This window comes from Malaclemys terrapin, chromosome 24 (genome assembly GCF_027887155.1).
Source record: "Malaclemys terrapin pileata isolate rMalTer1 chromosome 24, rMalTer1.hap1, whole genome shotgun sequence".
NCBI lineage: Eukaryota > Metazoa > Chordata > Testudines > Emydidae > Malaclemys > Malaclemys terrapin.
In genome coordinates, this window is record NC_071528.1 from 17,539,385 (window position 1) to 17,554,894 (window position 15,510).

General features: G+C 44.0%; 2 protein-coding genes across 4 annotated transcripts in view; one reads left to right on the forward strand and one right to left on the reverse strand.

The window, feature by feature from the left end:
* CHERP (calcium homeostasis endoplasmic reticulum protein) overlaps positions 1-3,690 on the forward strand; it is a 19,652-nt gene extending 15,962 nt beyond the window's left edge. Inside the window, exons 17-18 of one of the 3 annotated variants that reach the window (XM_054013340.1) lie at positions 635-820; positions 2,564-3,690. In XM_054013340.1, coding sequence (XP_053869315.1) covers positions 635-820; positions 2,564-2,601 — 224 coding nt within the window. In that variant the 3' untranslated portion in view covers positions 2,602-3,690. Of the gene's footprint in view, positions 1-634; positions 829-2,563 lie in introns of those variants that run through there. The other 2 variants (XM_054013342.1, XM_054013341.1) reach the window with 2 other exon arrangements.
* On the reverse strand, positions 3,212-15,268 carry C24H19orf44 (chromosome 24 C19orf44 homolog). Its single transcript, XM_054013343.1, has 8 exons — positions 14,988-15,268; positions 13,694-14,350; positions 13,027-13,390; positions 10,929-11,005; positions 10,022-10,514; positions 6,552-6,644; positions 6,261-6,427; positions 3,212-4,398 (listed from the first exon to the last, which is right to left on the reverse strand). The coding sequence occupies exons 1-8, from the start codon at positions 15,057-15,059 to the stop codon at positions 4,321-4,323; spliced, it is 2,001 nt and encodes a 666-aa protein (XP_053869318.1). The 5' UTR covers positions 15,060-15,268; the 3' UTR covers positions 3,212-4,320.
* Positions 15,269-15,510: the final 242 nt, after the last annotated feature.

Genomic DNA, 15,510 nt, shown 5'->3' on the forward strand with positions numbered 1-15,510 from the left:
TGCCAAATCTTGCCATCTTGCTCTTGTCTGCTTCATGTGTGACAACTTTTTAGCTGGAAATATAGACCTCTCCTACTCATTTTCTACTTTCCTCCACCCCAAACTGTCCTGCAACAGACAGTTGTTCATGAGTCACTCATACAGGTTCTAAATTGTTTTTATGCAGACCTTCATAACAGTGCCAGCTTAAGGCAATGCAGGGCCATAGGCACCTTGTTATACACCTCCACCCCCAGTCCCACTAACATGGTGAGTAGTAGTTGAAGGGGCCCTCACCCCCTGCTTCTCTGAAAGGGAATATGCCATGGGCATGGCAGCAAGGGGACTCCCTACACTAGGTACTTACTCCAGTAGACAAAATATATCTGCTTGGTTGAGTGGGAAGGTGGAGCCCACTGCACTCCTCCTCCTTGCACACAGTGTCCTCTGTCAGGTGGTGTTGGTTCCTCCCATTCTCAGCAGAGCCGCAGGTCTTGAAATTAATACTTGAGATGAATGGGACAGTTCACCCTTCTCAGAGCTATTGTATCCGGCTGTATCAAGCTTCTTGTACACTATTTCTTCATTTTTGTTTCCTGTACAATTCACACTACTGAATTTAATAACAAGATGCTCTCCCATGTCTTTTCTATAGGATGGAGTGGCTCTGGAGGACTGGGAGCCAAGGAACAAGGAATCCAAGACCCAATTAAAGGAGGGGATATCCGAGATAAATGGGATCAGTATAAAGGAGTAGGAGTTGCACTAGATGACCCATATGAAAACTACCGCAGAAATAAAAGTTATTCGTTTATTGCACGCATGAAGGCCAGAGATGACTGTAAGTGAATGTTGATGGACAATCTAAAAAGGTCCTGTGAACCCTTCGTAGTTAATATAATAGCTACTTTAGCCCACTTGGCAAGGGTTTCCCTAGACTATAAAATCCAATGGAGGTTGCATAGGGAATCAAAAGATTAAGAACATACATTAGTTTTATAATTTTTATTATTATTAATTTTTAAATTTCTGGGTAAGTAAATGCTGCTCTCTGAATAACCCCAATACTTTTTTCCTTGGTAAGAGCTGTTGTCACACTAATTACTCCTGGGGGCTTTCTGCACCAAAAAATTAAATTATGCACACAATATTTTAAAATTCTGCACATTTTATTTGTCAAAATAACACTATATAATCTCACCAGTTTCAATTATTTTGGTATTTATTTCAAAATATGTCAGCAAGTATGTCTATAACAATACAGAGATGCACAAAAAAGGAGTGGAGAGTTAAAGAAACCCCTATAACAACCCAGTTCCTGTTTCTCTGCCTCCTTCCTCCCCTGCCCAGAGGCCAGCCGGGGGACCAGATACCTGCCTCACCCCCGCCCCGAGCCCAGCCGTGGGGTCCCCTGGAGATACCTGCACCCCCTCCAGAACACACACCCACACCCACCCCAGTGGAATCCACAGGGAGAAACAACCTGATGCTTGGTCCCAGGCTTCCATGGAGTTTCCTGCGTGCTGCTGTTTCCTTCCCTCAGGGCATGCTGGGAACTGCAGCTGCAAGGAACCCTCTAGCTCCTCCCCCGGCACTGTCTTCTATGTGCAAGCTAGGCTCTCCAGGTCCAATGGCCCCTAGTGGCAGCCAACAACACTGGAGCCCATTTATGTGGGGAAAAGGAAATTCTGTATGCACGTTAATTTGTGCAAAATTCTGCACTGCGCAGAATTCCCCCAGGAGTAACTACATAGAGCTGCTATCTCTTCCAGAATACTTGGTTAAAACTGCAAAGGCTATTGCAGCAGGAAAGAACCTATGCATTTACTAAACTTAATCTGAGTTGAGCTTTATTTGCAGTTTGGAAATTCATGTGCATTTTTAATTAACCTCTTGTTCCATTCCAAGTCAACCCCACTTAGCTCCCTCCTTTGCAAGCCATGTTTTGGCTGTGGTGTGGTTGCTAGGCAGTTTGCTTTTTAACCTTCAGGAAACTAGATTTCCTCCCTAAACTACTTGTGGAGGATGGCTAATGGCTAGTAGGGCAGGAGGAAAGGATGGATTTGTGGGTATTGGGAGGCAGTCTGGCATTCCTGCCTGGTTTTGTCTATCCAGCTGTAAGCTGCTCACCCTTGCTGTTGAGTTCTGCTCCTTTCCTAAGGACCAGAACCAGCAGTGGGTAGGCACAGCACAGGCCTAAAGTAGAGGCTCAGGAGAAGATGAGACAGATCAAACTTAGTTATTTGCCAATGTGAGTGGCACTCTGTGGGATGGAGAGCCTCATTTTGAGAATGAGGGAGGGACAGGATTTGTAGGGGTTCTGAGTGATAAGTATCCTTGCCGAGTAAAGAGTCACAATTAGCAATGGGGAAAACAGTAAAAGAGGGAGGAGCTTTGGGCAGGCAAAGTCACTTCTGGCCATAGCTCTAAGGCTGTGTAACAAAATCTCTGCCAAAAAAAAAAAAAAAATGTGGAGAGAGAACCCATTTTGTGAATGGAGCCCTCATCCTAAACTACATTACTCTTCAGACAGAACTGAGATTAACTGCAGAATGTGTAAGAACTTTTTTCCCTATTGTTTCAGTGAAGCGTGAAACCCAAGACCCTCCACCACCTGAATAAGACTCCCTGAAATCTGAAGAAAGATGTCTTGCATCTTCTACAAAAGATTAAACTTAATCTTGTATAAATCAGGATTAATGTCTGGAGGAAGTGATATTAAATGAATTACATTTAAATCTATGATGGAAAATGGAAGGCTATGACATGTACTCCAACATTTGTTTAGTGCTTTAAAAAGGCCAGTCATTTCTGTTACATGTCTAGCGAGTTTAAAAATACCCATTTATTTTGCAAATTTTTAAAAATTAGTTACCCATTTTATACTAGAACTAAACCCCTGCCAAGCTATCCCTAATCCAGGATTGTGATCCACTCATTCCTGTGGAATACAGATGTTACTTGTTATGGTTTTATGTCTCTTGTTCCATAATGTATGTTTTTCTCTCAAAGGTTAATTCTATTTGAAGTGGAGGGGTGCTGCCTTGGGAGCAAGTCAGACTGATGCTGAGCAGTGTATCCTAATGTCTAAATGGGGAATGAAGCACCTAATTCCAATACAGGTGACCTATGAGCACTGTATGAGCTTATTAGAACCTACTACACAACTTAAAGCCCCCTACGCACCATCTGCTGCAGTCACAACTCTATTCAGAATGTAGAGTGTTAACTGTTTTAGCCACTCAAGTGCTCTAAGATGTTCAATGCTTTATAATGAAAGGCATTCTTTAAGCTTTTTATATTTTTGTATATACCCTTGAATAAAAAGCTAAAACTAATTCAGTAGAGAAGACTTCATTTTCCCCACCCCACAGTTCTAAATATGAAACATTCTTGGAAACCACCCTGCCTACAAAATACCCTTTTTTGTAACTAAATTCTGTTTCCAGAGACCACCAGCTACAGATGTTAGACATCCTTACACTGCACCTCCACTGCAGAGGTCTGCCGGATGGCAGCCTCTTCCAGAGCCATTTTTACAGTAAAAATTATCTTCAAAACCATCGAGTCCCCTATAGTAAATAATCAACTTGTTCTAGATTTATTGTAGCTGTGAAACTGTAACTGTCTGTGAATCAGCAAAAGACATGTATGTTACTAACTTGTGAATTTTACTGTTTTGCCTTCAAATAAACACTTTTATAAAACTGCCTTTAGCTTGTTTTTCAAAGTAAGTGGGTTGCCCTTACCTAGATAAAGTAGTATCGCCTTATCTTGCCTGGAATTAATCTTTATTTTTGGAGTAGGTGTTCTGAAATTTTTTTTATAACTTAAGGAGGACAAAATTATATCCATACACAGTTTAAAATAAAGCAGTGCACTAACTTAAGATAGTTGATATTCTTTCCCTTTCAGACTCTTTGCTTGAACAATACCAGAGGTTTGCATTTTTTACCATATCACCACTGTTAAATATGCGAGTCAAGTTCTGATTTATAATGCAACAAACACTACATATAATCCTTTGTTTCTTTGCTTGCTAAGTTTAATGTGCTGTTTCCTACTTAGCACATTTAAGTCTAACTTACCCGTGAAGACATGTAGGTAGTTAAAACTAAGACATTTACTGTAGTGATAGGCTTCTTTCCTGTTTCTGAACAGCATGTACATAAGGATAAAGTTTACAGATGGCATGAATTTGCACCACATACAAAATTAACTCAGTATCTGCCTTTTCTACAACAGTTGAAAATCTTATTTCAGTTTGAGACTTGCAACTGAAAATCCCACTTGTGAAAGTAAATATGGTTATTCATTATGGTAAGGTCAAAGCAATTCCTGCTACTGCTCTTTCATTTTCTGAACTTCTTCTAATGCTTGCTCAATTGTCATAGGTGGGGATTTGTGATTCTTGATGTACTGCAAAGTAATAAAAGGTTGGTTAAAACTTAAATGCTCAATCAATGCTGAAAATAAGATAAGCTTTCCTTTCTATACCAGCAACAAAACTGTGGTCTCTATCCAAGTTGGTGGAGTGTGGGAGAGGAAGCCTCTTGTGTGTTTGATGAGCGGAGGGAGCGGTGATAAAGAAGTTTGTATGTAAGTTCTTTAGAGTAGGAACTATTTCTCTGTATAGCATCTAGCACATTAAAAGCTCAATCAGAACACTTATAAAGTGCTTGACTTTGCAACCACAGTTAGGAAGAGCTGAAATTGGGGGTGCCTGTGGAACCTTAATTCACCCCATTGTGCATAAGCATTAAAACCTTTAATTACACACTTTTCTACAGCTTCCCCAGCCCATTTCCTGAGCACTGTCCAGCCTGTGCTCTATACTGAATGCAGCTGTTTGAGACCCTGTGCCTCATTTATTGCACAAGGTGGAAGGTGTGTAGTGAACGAGGAAGATAACTGCAAAAAAGAAAGGGTAGTCACATGGTTAAGGCAGTCAAATGATGCCCTATCTTTCAGAGTTCGTGTGTGGTTTTGGGCAAGTCACTTAAACCACCTGTCTTGGTTTAACTGTGTTCCTTATCCAACTTGAGACAGCTGGGATATGATTTACAGGAATGCTGAGCACACTCAGCTACAAGTGATGTCTGTGGGAGAAGTGCACTGACAGTAACGTGAAATACTCAAAAAAAAAAAAAAATCAGGCTCTTGGTATTGTAAATTGGGCACCCAAAATTAGTGGACAGTTCACAATTTTGATTTCCATTCCCGCTATGTAAAATGAAGATAAATATCACCTTGCCTCTCAGAGCTGTTTTGAAAAATTAATGTTTTAAAGCATTCAGCTACTAGGGTGAGTACTGTCTGCACTGAATGAAGGAGTCTCATGGAAAAAACGTAATTAAAGAGCATAATGCTTATGCACAAATGGCCTGAACTGAGCAGTAGCCTTAATTCTGGCATTCATAACCTGAGTGCTTCACTTTGTAATCTTAACAGTCTTTTACCAGAACTTTTAGTTGCAATATGCATGTATAAGATGGCTTGCTGGGGTTCTGGCAAAAGGAGCCAGACACAGATAGTTCTCTGCAGGATCCAACGGGTCAAGGCTGCCTGCCAGTTAAGGATTAGTACCATGCCTTAAATTGGTTCTTCCAAGATGTATGCTGTGTATACTGTAGGATTTGTTCTACAGTAAAGATCATACCTTGAGTTTTGAGTTGCTAGATAACACATTTAAGTAGCATGTGGTTTAAGCTTTTGGTAAGCAATGTAACTATTCCTACAAATTCAAACTTTTTCTAATCTAGATAGTGTAACAGCTAAAAGTTGTAAACTCTACTTGTTAATCTAATGGGGAAAATGGTACAGGAAACAGTTATTTCTTTGTTACACACTGTTGCAGGGGAAAAGGGAGAAGCTCTTCCATAAACATTATGCTCTTGTCTAGACCCAGTCTATAGAAGATATGAACTGTCTTCTGTTCCAGACTGGCGTTCTTAACCTTTTCTTTCTTTCTTCCCCCACCATGCTATTAAAAACTCCACCCCTCACCTGTCCAACAACTGTTTTTCTGCATATCCAGTAGATTAAAAGCCAGGGCTGGTGTTAGCAAGCAGGGCAATTTCCCAGACCCCACACCACAGGGGGCCTCATGAAGCTACTATGTTACTTGGGCTTCAGCTTTCTGCCTTGGGCAACAGTAACTCTGCCAGCCCTGTTCTCTGATTTATTTTGGCCAACCCCATGAAACCTGCTCACAGCCCCCAGGGGGCCTCAGACCCTCCCTCCCCATATTGAGAACTGCTGCTCTAGACAACGCTCCTTACCTCCTTTGCTTCTGCCAGTGTGTGATATTGAAATGACTCATTCTCCAATGACTCCACAAGCGATAAATGAAGATGGTGGATTGTCTCCACGAACTGCTGGGTCAGTATCAAGTGCTGTTTTAACATGTCATTCAGAGCAAACACTGCAGGACTATATGCTGTTAGGGCTACAAGCAGGAGGGAAGAGAACAAGTGCTTTGAGTGTTGTAATGTGAACTGCAAACAGTGAATCCTGAACAAGTACAGTACAAAGATAACAGAATGAGTATTAGCTTCTTGCTTTTACAATACCTTCCAGGGCATCCATGGTGACATGACTGGCAATAGGTACTGGATCAATATAACTGCATCTTACAGCTGGGCCAACGATTGCTGGGCCATCCTCTATGTATAGGACAGAATCTTAGTATTAATGTTTCTGATAAAGTATTTCAGAACTAGAAGTATGCAGCATTCTCCTTTTCAGAAGTATGTGTAGAATTTGTGCACAGCTTTAACCAGAGACCTGTACCAGTTAACATAGATGCTGAAGACCACTGGTCATGTTATGCCGCTTATTTGAGATATCACCCCATTATTTGCCATGGTGTGGGAAATCACTATTTTATAGAAAGCTTCTAACCCTAGGAATAGCATAGGGAAGTGCTCAAGCACCTCAGTGCAGAATAGTTGTTTTCAGATGTACCTGCCTAGTTCTGTCTTCTCATGCCTCCTGAAGAGCCCTAGCTACTCTCGACCATTCTCGGGCAGGTTCCTCCTTGACCCCAGCTAGACTACCTGTTCAAGTAGGCATCAGAAACATGTAGCAAGGGGAAACAAGTGGCAATTGAAGAACTTGTCCCACCATCGAGCTTTGCTACATGCCTTCCCATTCATCTGGTACAACACTTCCTAATGGCCATCCAAACCAACTAATTTTGTTAGGGGTAAAACTATAGCTGCTAATTGCAAAACTGGCCCAGAATCTTTCTTCAAGCAACAGTAGGGGTTTATTGGGTTGATTCTTTAATTCCTTAAATGGCAAATATCTGTACTCTGAGGTAAGATCTTTCTGAATAGCTCCCTCCATAATGAAAGATATGAATGGGAGAGGAAAGCAATAGGTGGTGACACCAATGCTAAACATGTAAAAAATAGTAAAAATTTACCAACACACTCTCCCCAGAAAGTCTAGTTCAGGGGTCGGCAACCTTTCAGAAGCGGTGTGCCGAGTCTTAATTTATTAACTCTAATTTAAGGTTTCACGTGCCGGTAATACATTTTAATGTTTTTTAGAAGGTCTCTCTCTATAAGTCTATATATTATATAACTAAACTAATGTTGTATTGTAAAATAAACAAGGTTTTCAAAATGTTTAAGAAGCTTCATTTAAAATGAAATTAAAATGTTGATCTTACGCCACCGGCCTGCTCAGCCCGCTGCTGGTTGGGGATTCTGTTCACCTAGGCCGGCAGCGGGTTGAGCGAGGCCTGCGGCCAGGACCCCGGCTGGCAAGGGCCGGCAGCCAGAACCCAAGACCAGCAGCAGGCTGGGTGGGGCCGGTGGCCAGGACCCCAGACCGGCAGTGGACTGAGTGGCTCAGCTCACTGCCGCTCAGGGGTTCCATCCGCTGGCTCCTGCCAGCTGGGATCCTGGCTGCCGGATCCACTTAGCCCGCTGCCAATCTGGGGGCCCGGCCCTCCCCACCTACAGTGGGTACCTACCTTCTCCCTGGTTCTGGCCATTCTCTTCCTCTCTCTGCACTGAGCTGAGGGTGGCAGTGCACTGAGCACAGGGCTGGGGGTGACGGATCAGGCCAGGAGCTAAAGTGAGGGAGGGGGCTCAGGGTTGGGGCAGGAGGTTCGGGTGTGGGGCACTTACCTGGGCAGCTCCCATTTGATGCGAGGGGTGCAGATGGGAATGTGGGGTGGGTGGGTGCAGGAGCTCCCGTTTGGTGCTCTGGGTGGGGATGGGGCAGGTGCATGGGGGGGCTGGGGATGTGTGGGGGTGCCAGAGTCAGGGTTGTGGGGGTGGAATGAAGGGGGTCAAGCAGAGGGCTGGGTGTGTATGAGGGAGGTACAGGGCTCAGGGCAGGGGTCTGGGGTGTGTGCGGGGCTCAGGGCAGAGGGCAGGGTGTGTGTGTGGGGGGGGCAGGGCTCAGGAGAGAGGGCTGGGTGACTGCCCCCCTAAGAACTCCCACCCCCCCAGCTCCTTGTCCCCTGACCACCCCCTCCAGAGACCCCCCACCCTAACTGCCCCCCCAGGACCCTCCTTGCTCCCTGTCCCCAGACTGCCCTGACCCCTATCCACCCCCTGCCCCCTGACAGACTCCAGGACTCCCATGCCCCATCCAACCCCCCCGTTCCCTGACTGCCCCCTCCAGAGACCCCCCCCATCCAACCGACCCTGTCCCCTGACTGCCCCCACGCCCACCCCTTATCCAACCCCCCCAGCCCTGGACCTCTTACCATGAGGCTCCACACAGAGCCTAATAAGCTGCCCCACAGGAGCGCACAGCCTCGGCCCCCAGAGCTCTGCGCGCACGGCGGCAGGGCTCCGGGTGAGCGTCTTTCCCTCCCCACGGAGCCAAACACTGCCCCGTGGGAGCACGCAGCCCCTACCCCCAGAGCGCTGTGCGCGTGGCGGCAGAGCTCCAGGGGAGGGGAGAAGGCGCGGGAGGGGCCAGCAGCTTGCTGCGCTCCAGCCCAGGAGTGCAGACCCCGCGGCTTGCCGTGCCGGGAGAGTGGGGTCATTTGCCCACCCCGTGCGCATGGCTATGCTTCTGCTCCCTGCCCCCGCAGGGGGAGCAGAGGGCAGAGGAGAGCGGGCCGGGCTGGGCAGGATTTTTAATGGCACGCTGGAGTCCCGGCAGGCTCCAGCGTGCCATTAAAAATCGGCTCTCGTGCCGTCTTTGGCACGCATGCCATAGGTTGCTGACCCCTGGTCTAGTTTATGCATAACTTCAGAGCTAGACAGTGAATATTAGGAGAATCAGACCTAGAAGCCTTTAGTTCAGGGCCTAAATGGCAAAAGCCACTGGTGCTTTTTTACTTTTAAAGAAGAGGACAGTCATGGGTTGGAAACCGCTACCTACAGAAGCAGTAAAAAATCAGGAGCCTGGCTTTTCACTAGGAAATAAATGCAGTGTCAAGGGTCTACATTGGTAGGGTCGCTTTAGCAACATGTTTATTTCATACCTCAGTTGTTAAAAATCCCATTTGAGAACATCATCTAGGTATTATTCCAACCCCCACTGTCTTACTAAGGCCTGTGTAGGTTCCAGTGTCTCTCAAGGAAGTCAGTCCCATCCCTCTGCTGCCCTTTAGCAACAACAGTTGGAGGTGACGAGCTGTACTATCTGGTAATGGTAGTATCTTTTATACAGATGGCTGAATGAATATTGTGGCAGATTAAAAAGGATCTTTTTGATTAATTCAGGATATAGTACCTGAACTAAGAACTATAGCTAGGCAAATTCAAACTGGAAATAAGGCATAAATTTTTAACAGTGAGAGTACATAACCATTGGAACAATTTACCAGAGGTTTTGGTAGATTCTCCATCACTGGCAATGTTTAAATCAAGATGGGATGTTTTTCTAAATGATCTGCTCTAGGAATTATTTTGGGGAAATTCTATGTCCTATGTTATACCACAGCTCAGACTATATGATCACAATTGTCCCTTCTGGACTTAGTTGTCTAAACTCTATTAATAGATTCCATTTAGGATTAGCACTTGAATCCTAGAAACCCCAAAACTTTAAATCACTGTGAACTTACTCTTTGACCAGTGATAGGTGAATGGAGAATCAGTTGTCTGCACAGCCATCTCTTTGAGAGTTACTCTGCTTACTGTCTCATGCCATTTTTTCTTAGACTGAGCTGATGAGAGTGAGGGAGAAAGGTCTTTTCTGGAATACACAGAGCTGTTAGAATGCCCCACTGACATTTCAGACAAGGATCGTCTGTCTGTAGTCTCAGATTCTGGTAAAGACAGAGATTTTTCAAAATCTTCAGAATATTCTGAATTAACAGTGCTCTCCTCAGGTCCAGGAAACACTTGTCTAACGCTAAGACAGTCTGTAGAAATTCCACTTAAAAATTCAGAGATTTCAGCTTCAGTCACGATTTCCCCTTCCATATTATTGTCAGAAGCAGCATTAGTACTAGTTAAAACACTCACCATTTTAAGGGAGGTTTGGTCATTATTCACAGGAAACACATTTGGTTCTGAGTCCTTGTTTGATTTTTTAGCTATTTGAATGTCTGTCTCCTGTTAAAAAAAATTCCATGAGTGGGGTCTCAGCAATACAAGTTGGAAAGTGTTTCGGTTATATTTGTACAATGTTGTACTACAGTACAGATCACTTATAAAATATTAGACTTATTGGTTGCTGCATCCTTTGACTAGACTTAAGTTTTCTTAATAGGAAATGAGTAACGTTCCCTTGAAATATTACCAAGAAAGGTAAGCATAACTAACAGATAATGTGTAATCTGCTAAAGGACATTTAAAACCTAGTGAATATAATCTCAGACAGTGTACATCTGGTCAATTTGCTTTCTATATAATAGGTCTACACAGATTATTAGAAGGTAAAATGGAAGCTGTTCCCTTCAAAACATCCATCTTCATTTAACACATTAATACAATTTCTCCTAGATAACATGAGGATTTACTACTTACCATTTGTTTTAATGCTTCTCTATCACCAGAAACATTTGGATCCAAATCATCAATGCTCAAAATATTTAATCTGAAGTCTGCAATTGAATGACAAATGGTCACCTGGTATCAAAGCAGGAAAGTTACCTTACATATCCCTTTAAAGGAGGAAAGGTGATACATTCAATACTGTTTTCCTGATTTAAATATTCACTTATATAGACCAAGAAAGTTTTAAGTGGTGTTTACTTCAGACCCTCCATGCCCTACCTATTAAGGTCTTTTCTAATTATACAATTTTCTTGAATTGGAGGATTTTTTTAAGAGAAAATCCAAGCACGGATTAAAGTGAAATCAACTGGATTCATAATACATGCAGATTCTCTTGTTTAATGTCTAGTGATGGTATATAAAAGCTATTTTTAAAAGTTCCATAAGATTGGTCAGAATGGTACTGTGGTCTGATGTTTAGATCAGGGGACTAGATCTCAGAATTCCTAGGTTCTATTCTTAGCTCTACCTTGTAATTGTTGTAAGAGTATGGACAAGTCACAACCTCATTGTGTCTTATTTTCCTCCATTTAACCTGGAGATGATAATACCCTTTTGCTGCATGGGGCAATGAATTTGCAAGACATAACTTCTGCTTGTAAAGTGCCTGCATAGCCTCAAATGAAAGGCAATATAAATTTTACAGTATTACCATCAGTAATATATCACTGAAACAAAGTTCAAGGTAAGTCACTGTTATGACTTCAGTCCATAGTGATGGTGCAGCTTGAACCATAATCCTGATTTCTTAAATGCAATTGTCAGCAATTATTTGAGCCAAACCAGAGCTAAGCATGAAGCTGCAAATGTAGACATGGACAAACTGCGTTCAGCACTGTAAACTGTGCTTGTCTAGACTTGCATCTTTACCAGTCACTGACAATTGTGCTCAGTAACAGTTTAATTCTGCAGTGCAGATAAGGCTTAAGCTAGATTCCATTGGTTTCCACAGGCGCGTCTGTGAGCTATGATCTATTTTAACGTGGTTATAACCAAGCTTTCCTCACTTGTTCATTAAGCTAGAGGTCACGTACTTGATTTCTTCTATAGACACAGGTTGTTGCACACACCAGGGACTTCTTGCATTCCTCCATTCCCCCTACAAGCTTCCCATATCTCTCTCTCATTCCCCTCTGTTTCAAGGACACTCTGCAAACCTCTCTCTCTCATGCCAGGGATGCGGTGTGCTCTTTCCTACTATGCCAGAGGCTCTGTGTGTTCCCTCATTCCTGTCTCCCATTCTTTCCCCATCCAATGCCAGGGTCTCTGTGGGCCCCTTATTTTCCCCTTCTACCCAGGCCCCCTATTCCTCTCTGTGTGCCTCCCACATCCCCCTCCCCATACCACTGTCCCCCATTTCCTCACCTGCCAAGGTCTCTGTGTGCATCCCCATTCATCCTGGTGCCAGGGTTCCTCATTCCCCCCACCCATGCCAGGGGCTCTGGGTGCAACCCCATTGTTCCCTATCATTCTTATTTCTTTTCTTTCTGTTGGGAGATAAGTCATCTAGGATGTCAATTTTTAAAAGAGAACTAGGAGACTGGGCAGAGCTGAGATGGGGAATATTGTTATGCTGGAAGATATCAATGGCTGCCATCAACTGGTTCTTTGATCTATAGACAATTACAGAGGTGGTTGAAGCTGCTGGGTCTCCTAACCAGATGAAAGGGACAACATGTGTCCCCCATTTCCCACCTATAGTTTTCCATTTTCACCAAAATCAATAGGATTTCTGCCCATTGGTGCCTAGAACATTCTCTGAAATTCTGAACTGATCAGATGCAGTATTCAAAAGGTATCACGTTACAGACAAAGAGAGAAATGCCATCAGATTGAGTGTAGGACCTTGCTTCCTTCAGCCAATCAAAAATGAAGGGGGAAAAAAGGTTTATGTTACATTAGAAAAACATTGCTCAGAGCAAATTTCAATCCCTTTGACAGGATCTAGAGTTCTGTGGGATAAGTTTGTTGAATATGATAAGCTCTAATTTAGTTTTAGTGTCCATGGATTACATCAAGTCTGTTCAGAACATAAGCATAAATGTAAAATGAACTTGGAAAAACTCACCATTGGAACTTTCACTGGTTGCATCTTCTGTATCTGCTGCTTTTGAAAACAACTCATCCAAAGACTTGATTTCACTCCTTTCAGACAAGGCCACCTGACTTTGTTTGATGTGGTTTGTTCTAGGTGAAGCGGTCTCTGCAATGCTGTCTTTTATTGAAGTTGGTGATTGAAAAGACATACTAGTTAGTCTTGGCAAATTTCTACTTGGTGGAGAGGGAGTTTGTGGATGAATTGTATCAGAGGTTCTTTTCTGAGAACTTTTGCTAAGTAGCGAAGGAGCATTAAATAGATTTGTCGAAGACGTCATTTTTTTGGGTGGAAAAGATGTTCTTGGTGGACTCTTCATCTTGGACTTCATGAATAACTTGGAAAAGAGATTTATGTCATTACTTTACCTATTTTCAACCTTGACTAAAAGGTTTATTACATTTTTACTTTTACTAAAAGTAAAAATACACTATATTGATAATAATGAATAATCAAGCATTCAGAATGCTACATAGAATAAGTATGTCAATTAATATTAGCTCTCATCTTATAAAAGTAGATTACAAATACTAGAAATTAAGTTGTTACAGTGTGTTAATTTTCTATAAAGTGATCTGCCATTTTAAAGTGTAATTTCATTAAATGTAAATAACAATGTTTAACTCAGTAAAGTTGTTACCTTTCCGTCAGGTTTAGAAAAATTGGTGACATCCTTCTGGTTCTCATTTTCACTGGAAAACTCCAAAGAGCTCCCTAGTAATTGTCTCATTTCCTCTTCATCACTATCTAGACTAAGTTGTTTTCTAATTGGCACTTTGTTTTTTGTTGTCTGGCAGCTACTTTTCCCCTTGAAATGGACTTTACTCAATGTTACATTTTCCTTGACTGTGTCATTTTTCTTCAGATACCTGGTACCTCTTGCACTCTCCTCCAGACTGGATCTCGCAGATACGTTATTTTCATCCGAAATCTTCAGGTCCAACTCAGTATCAGAAAAATCCATCTGTACCTTTCGGGTCATGATCTTGCTTTCTATCTGTGCTAGCTTTCTCAGAATGGCGCTTGACCTCACCTTTGAGGCTGTATCCAGATTTTTTTTTGCAACATGCTTGTTCCCCTCCTGCATGGCACTAGTATTCTGGTTTAGCTGGTTTCTTTGTGCATGCTGCTTTTTCTTTAGGAATCTGATGTGGCTAAACTGAGTTTCCAGGAGGCTCTCCCTTTTAAGGTCTTTGTTTTTGTCAGTTTCTCCCATTTCTGTGTTGCCTATAGAAAGGTCACTGTAAGAGTCAGTAGGGGCACTAGTGATTTTTTTATGGAGAGAATCCATGTGTCCCTGTGGAAGAATTACAAAAGGAAGATGGTATCAGAGGGGTAGCCATGTTAGTCTGAATCTGTAAAAAGTAACAGAGGGTCCTGTGGCACCTTTAAGACTAACAGAAGTATTGGGAGCATAAGCTTTCGTGGTTAAGAACCTCACTTCTTCACAGCATTACTGGACCATGGGAGATCTACGGCTGATTTCCTGCATGACCTTAGGCCAGACATTTCATCTTTCTCTGCTCCCATTCTCCATGGGTAAAATGGGGATACCAGTCTTTTCTTCCTCTACCCTGTGCCTGTCTTCTCTATTTCAACTGGAATCTTTTCACGGCAGGGACTGGTCTCTTACTATGTGGACCTAGGACACTACCTAGAGCAACAGGTCCCTACAAATAATAGGCACTAGCAAGACTGAAGTGACAGCGACCGAGCGCTCAGTCCCTCCCCTGCATACCACACAGGCCACCCAGCACTGGGGCCGATGCCGCAGCAAAGTAGGGTGACCAGATGTCCCGATTTTATAGGGACAGTCCTGATATTTGGGGCTTTTTCTTATATAGGTGCCAATTACCCCCCACCCCGTCCCGATTTTTCACACTTGCTGTCTGGTCACCCTACAGCAAAGCCCGTGACTGGAGCCCGGATCTCACCTGCCGTCCGCCCGCAGGAACCCGTCCTGCCCGAGAGCTGAGGTCGAGTGAGCGCAGCGCTTCCCTCCGCATCGCGGCGGCTGCTGCCCCGGGCCCCGCGCCGCCGTCGGGACCTTCCCTCGGGGCGGCGGGGAACGGGCTGCATCTAGAGAAGGTGGCCAGGCTGCCGGAGGCGGCACCGAGTCTCCCGGCTCCCCGGGCTGAGTCCCTGCCTAGAGAGGACGGGGTGGGCTCCGCGCCCCTCAGCGGCCCGGCCAGCGACACAGCGCCGGACTCGAGTCTTTCCCTTATTTCTTCGGCATCCCAGCAACCCCAACTCACCGGTATACCGACCCCTGATTGGCCCTGAGCGGCCAACCCGCCCACTGGCGCCTCTTCCTTAGCAACGACCTTTCATCGCCCAACGAGAACCAATCACAAAGCCGTCTCTCCGGGGCTAAGGCGTGTGGGCCAGCACAGACTACAAGTCCCAGCACACATTACGTCCTGGAGTGGGCGGGCCGGACCGGCAGGAGGCGCCTGA

Bases quoted from the DNA above. Each gene is read 5' to 3' on its own strand.
- C24H19orf44 (XM_054013343.1), bottom strand. From the start codon at position 15,059: ATGCGGAGGGAAGCGCTGCGCTCACTCGACCTCAGCTCTCGGGCAGGA. The intron at 14,351-14,987 runs GTGAGATCCGGG...ATTCTTCCACAG, and splicing joins TTCCTGCGGGCGGACGGCAG to GGACACATGGATTCTCTCCA. The intron at 11,006-13,026 runs GTGAGTTTTTCC...ATTCAATTGCAG, and splicing joins AACCAGTGAAAGTTCCAATG to ACTTCAGATTAAATATTTTG.